At 34.8% G+C, this 6,000-nt stretch overlaps 1 protein-coding gene across 1 annotated transcript; it reads right to left on the bottom strand.

Moving 5' to 3' along the window:
* Positions 1-4,032: 4,032 nt before the first annotated feature.
* On the bottom strand, positions 4,033-4,971 carry LOC111161219 (olfactory receptor 4F6-like). Its single transcript, XM_022524812.1, has one exon. The coding sequence runs from the start codon at positions 4,969-4,971 to the stop codon at positions 4,033-4,035; it is 939 nt and encodes a 312-aa protein (XP_022380520.1).
* Positions 4,972-6,000: the final 1,029 nt, after the last annotated feature.

The raw sequence follows: 6,000 nt of genomic DNA on the forward strand, positions 1-6,000 counted from the left end.
CCTCTGTCCTTCCTCCTACTCATGCCCTTTCTCTCTCTCTCTCTCTCTAAAATAAATAAATAAATCTTTTTTTTTAAAAAAGGTGTTTTAAAAACTATATAATAAAAACACAAACAACTGAATTTTAAAATGAACAAAAGATATGAAATGACATTTCTCTTCAGAGAATGAACAGGTGGCCAGCCAGAAACCACATGAAAAGATGCTCAACATTATTAGTCACTAGAGGTAGGCAAATCAAAACCAAAATGTGGGGCACTGGGGTGGCTCAATGGGTTAAGCATCTGCCTTCAGCTCAGGTCACGAACCCAGGGTCCTGGGATGGGACCCCACATGGGGCTCCTTGCTCTGCAGGGAGTCTGCTTCTCCTTCTGCCCTTCCTACCGCTTGTTCTCTCTCTCAGATGCTCTCAAATAAATGAATAAGTTCTTTTAAAAATATGATTTTCCTTCACACTCATTAGATTTTCCATAATAAAAAATAATAAAATAACAAATGTTGGTGAAGATATGAAGAAATTAGGATATTCGTACATACTGCTGGTGGGAATGTAAAATGGTGCAATCATGGTGGAAAAATTTGGTGGTTCGTCAAAATATTAAACATGAATTTACTATATGACCCTGCAGTTCTATTCAAGAGAATTGAAAACAGGTGTTCAAACAAACAAACAAACAAAAACTGTGCACAAATGTTTATAGAAACAATATTCACAATACCCAAAAGGTAGAGACAAAGCAAATGTTTGTCAGCAAATAAATGGATAAGCAAAATATGGTGTAGTCAAACAATGGAATATTTTTTAGCCATTAAAAGGAATGAAAAAACATTAAAAACATTATGCTACATGAAAGAAGCCACTTCCATTTATATGAAATGTCCAAAATAGTCAAATCCATAGAGACAGGAAGATTTATAGCTGCCATGAGATGTGAGGAGAAGGGGATTGGGACTGTCTGTTAACTGGTATGAGGTTTATTTGGGGTGATGAAAATGTTTCAAGAAATAGAAAAGAAAATAGGAATTGTTGCATTGTCCAAAAGTTATAAAAGGCCACCACAAACTAATTTCCTCTCTCACAAAAACACAAAAATTGATTTTGTGTTTACATGAAAAAAAAAACTGAAATTCAGTATGTTAGAAATGTTGAAAGAAGATCTCAGTTGGTTTCCAACTGTGGGCAATTGGAAACAATCTTCATTATGAGGCACAAGGGGCTTCTAAGAATTCATTTATTCAATTAGCTTTCCCTGACCACCTACTGAAAATACCCAATATATACTAGATACTGTGTCAAGTTCTGGCATAGAACTCCCACCTGTCTTCAGGAATTATAATCCTTAGTGAAAGAATTAGACATTAAATAATCAATCACTGGTGTTTCCAGTTATGTTACATGTATACTTGAAAAACTGTATTCTCTATTATTGCTTTAAAAAATCCGATAAACATCCATAGACCCAACATATATAGCTTAGTGTGGTTACATTTTTGATAATTATTATTTTCAATTATTGTATTTTACCACTTGACCTGTTTTAGATAGAACATTATTTTTCAAAGCCCGTCAGTAAATCTATCCTGTTTTGTTGTTTGCTATACATAAAACATTGTTCAAAAGCTTGCATACTTGACATCATTTTTCTTTAATCATGATATATTTGAAAGATAGATTTGGAAATGTAGCTCCATTGTTGCCACCTTTCTTTGTATGCTACTATCAAGAAGTCAGAAACCAGATTTCTCTCCTATTTAAGTTATTTCAGTTATTTTGATAGGAGGCTCAGAAGATACTCTATTTTAAATACCTAATAATATTATTAGGATATGCCTTGGAATTAATCATCTGGGGCCAAATTTCCCAACTTTATTAGAAGCTATTTCATTATGTATATTCTGGCCTTTTACTTCTGACACATTAATATGAGTTTGAAAAGTTAATTCTATTATATTGTCTCATTTAAAAATTATACAAATATTGAATATCATTTGCCTTGCTCTATATGACTTTCTCTCTGAAAAGTTTTTACCTTTCTCTTTAATTAGGTGTTATTTTCTTGGTTCTTTTCATCTTTATTTCTTGTGATCTTCATTGTAATTTTGGCCATTCAGCTCTCTTTTGAGTACCTAGTAGTTTATTAGTCATTTCTGAAATGATCTTGTCTTATTCAAATATTGTTTTGAGTGTAAGTTGGTTCTTACTTCTTATTTCCAAATTATTAGTCATTTACAGTCAGAGATCTTGAATTTCTGATTCAGATATTCTTCTATATCTTGTACTGTAGATTTAATGACATTTCATTTATGATGGAATATTATCATAAATTTTTCTCTGCTTCATGGCTAGAATCATTATCAGCATATGCCCAGGTTGCAACAGAAACAGATTTTAACAGGAAATTAAACTGACATTTCAGGTTACCACATGAAAAGGTACCTACATACTCATATACATACATAACCCTCAAGAAATTTTCTATATGGGGAATTTTTCTTAGAAAGACTTTAGAGGGACGCCTGGGTGGCTCAGTTGGTTGGACGACTGCCTTTGGCTCAGGTCATGATCCCGGAGTCCCGGGATCGAGTCCCGCATCGGGCTCCCAGCTCCATGGGGAGTCTGCTTCTCCCTCTGACCTTCTCCTCGCTCATGCTCTCTCTCACTGTCTCTCTCTCAAATAAATAAATAAAATCTTTAAAAAAAAAAAAAAAGAAAGACTTTAGATGTTTGGTCTCAGAAGGAATGTTTATCTTAAAGCTACAAGATATAAAATCATCATGTTTTTTCCAAACATGAAAGGAAGAAACATTATGGAAGTTTTTTCAATCTACTTCTAGACTATAAATGAGAAATACAATATGAAATACATAAGGAGGGAAATTCCAGCTCAATAGAAAAATAAAATTTCAAAAACCAAAGCTGCAAAACACATGGTTGTGTTTTGTGTGTTGGTGAACTGTCAGGCCAGCCAACTTAAAAGCACAGCCTTCATGCTTGAACATGGAGTGGTGTTCAGTACTGCATTGTATCCATGGTTGAGTAATACTACATATGAATTCCTTCCCTTTAACATTTCCAAAATCCCATCCTAGTTCTATTCTCTTTAATGAATGTTACTCCTTAATTTATGTCCTTCTAATGTCAGCACACATTTAAAGGAAATAGCTAAAAGCAAAGTTGAGAGGAAGAAGATTTAACTTTTCCCTCTTAGAAAACAGATCCTCACATGATGTCAAATACTATTAACTGTTTAATTATTTTTGTCCACTTTATTGTTTTCTGCATAGTTGAATATCAGATAATATTTAATCTATGACAAAAATTATATTTAAGTAACAGAGTCTATCTGTTAACATAAGTAATAAAGGAAAGAAAAAAGCAATAGCACACTTGAATCAACTTAAAAACAAACCTACTTTGGGGCACCTGGGTGGCTCAGCGGGTTAAAGCCTCTGCCTTCAGCTCAGGTCATGATCTCAGGGTCCTGGGATCGAGCCCCGCATCGGGCTCTCTGCTCCGTGGGGAGCCTGCTTCCTCCTCTCTCTGCCTGCCTCTCTGCCTACTTGTGATTTCTATCTGTCAAATAAATAAATTAATTAAAAAAAAAAACCTACTTTGTTTGCCAAAAAAAAGGTGTAAGATCCAATCATTCTCTTTATATGAGAATATGTTCCAACCAAATAACACAGAAAAATTTTTACACACAGTACTGTGATTTCAAATTCATAAAACTTTCCAAGATTCTATGGACTATTCAAAATGAAAGTCACACAAAATGTGTATTTTCAGTATTGTAAAATTTTAAGATATGCAAAATAGTTTTATATATATACATATATATGTGTATATATATACACATATATATATTTATTTATTTTCACACTATTGGCCATTAACATGGAATAAACTACCCAAGCAGTTTTTGAACTGCTGAAATAAAGAAAATTAACTGTTTTAAGATACTATATAACCCTTAACATTTATGCATACAGTATTACTTTTAGAAGGCACCACTTGGTTTTCTTATGAGTTATTTAGGAGATCATTCTCAAATTCAGGACTTCACTATGCAGTCTTTTCATTGCCATCTTCATGTCCTTGTTCCTCAGTGTGTAGATAATAGGATTCAGAATAGGTGTAATCATAAAGTCCAAAATGGCAAGAAATTTATCCACTGACACAGTGGGAAATGGCCACACATAAACAAAGATGCATGGTCCAAAGAACAAAATCACCACGGTGATGTGAGCTGACAGAGTAGAAAAGGCCTTAGACAAACCACCTGAGGAACGTTTCCATACAGTGACCAAGATGAAGATATAGGAGATAAGCAATAAGATGAAGGTGCCCATGGAAATAAACCCACTGTTGGCAGTAACCATGAATTCCATTCTGTAGGTGTCCGTACAGGCAAGTTTGATAAACCAAGGAAGGTCACAGTAAAAGCTATCTATCTCATTAGGACCACAAAAAGGCAAATGGACAACAAAAGCTAACTGGGCCACTGAATGTATGAGGCCAATAGCCCAAGCACCAGACAGAAGCAAAATGCACATCTGTGAGCTCATGATTGTCAGGTAGTGAAGGGGCTTACATATGGCCACATATCTGTCCAAGGCCATGGCAACCAGCAGCACCATCTCTGATCCACCCAGGACATGAAGGACAAATATCTGGATAACACATCCTTGAAAGGATATGGTTTTGTGTCCTGAGTGCAGATCAGATATCATCTTAGGAACCGTTAAGGTAGAAAGACACAAATCAATAAATGAGAGATTGGCTAAAAGGAAGTACATGGGGGAATGTAAGTAAGGGTCAAAGGTCACTGTAAACACCACAAGGAGGTTTCCCAAAACAATCGTTACATAAAACACTGTGGAGAAGGCAAGAAGAAAATTCTGCACTGGTCTATAGGTAGCGAGTCCCAAGAATACAAATTGAGTCACTTCAGAGTAATTTGCTTCATACATTGGCTTTGCCTGGTGAACCTAAAAGACCGAACCAAATAATGAAGAAAGAATTTATCAAAAATTATTATTTAAAAACAGATGTGAGCTTTTATTAAGAATGCCTAGCAAAATTAGTCAATCAGAGAAAGACAATTATCATATGATCTCCCTGATATGAGGAAGTTGAGAGGCAACAATGGGGTGTTTGGGGAGTAGGAAAGTAATAAATGAAACAAGACAGGATTGGGAGGGAGACAAACCATAAGAGACTCTTAATCTCACAAAACAAACTGAGGGTGGAGAGGGTACAGGGATAGGGAGAGGGTGGTGGGGTTATGGACATTGGGGAGAGTGTGTGATATGGTGAGTGCTGTGAAGTGTGTAAACCTGACGATTCACAGACCTGTACCCCTGGGGCTAATAATACATTATATGTTTATTTTAAAAATTTAAAAAGAAAAAAGAAAAAAAAAGAATGGTTTTAAGAGGAAATCTTCAGTAATAGCCATAAGGTATTTTCTTAAAAACATCATTTAAAAAAATTTGTAAACATTAATATTTTTTAAATGTATTAATTTATCCATTCAGCTACTATACATAGAAAGAATAATGTAATAATCCTATTGAGGATCTACCATATGCCTGGTACTATGACACATTTTGAGGTAAAAAACTGATCTTGACTTCAGGAAGCTTACAGGTTAATGGTGGAACTAGACATTAAACGTTTTAAATACAGATAGAACTCTGATAATAGATTAAAAGGAAAAGAAGAGAGTACCATAAGAACCATATGACTCATTCAAGTGGTGATTGTTCAGATTCTGCTTAACAAGGAATTAGTACTGAAAAGTAGAGTCCATACTATGGAAACACCATGTCCAAAGATAGTGAGACAGGAAGGTTAGCAAGGCAAGAGGATGGATAATTGAAATCAGACTAGATGAATAATTGTAATAGGCCAGACAGGATGGAAGCTTTTATCCATGAATTGAACTTTGCTTACATCCTAAGAGCAATAGAAAATTATTGGGGATTTTAAGGAGTAGC

Source organism: Enhydra lutris, unplaced genomic scaffold (assembly GCF_002288905.1).
Source record: "Enhydra lutris kenyoni isolate GAN:26980312 unplaced genomic scaffold, ASM228890v2 scaffoldscaffold4, whole genome shotgun sequence".
Lineage (NCBI taxonomy): Eukaryota > Metazoa > Chordata > Mammalia > Carnivora > Mustelidae > Enhydra > Enhydra lutris.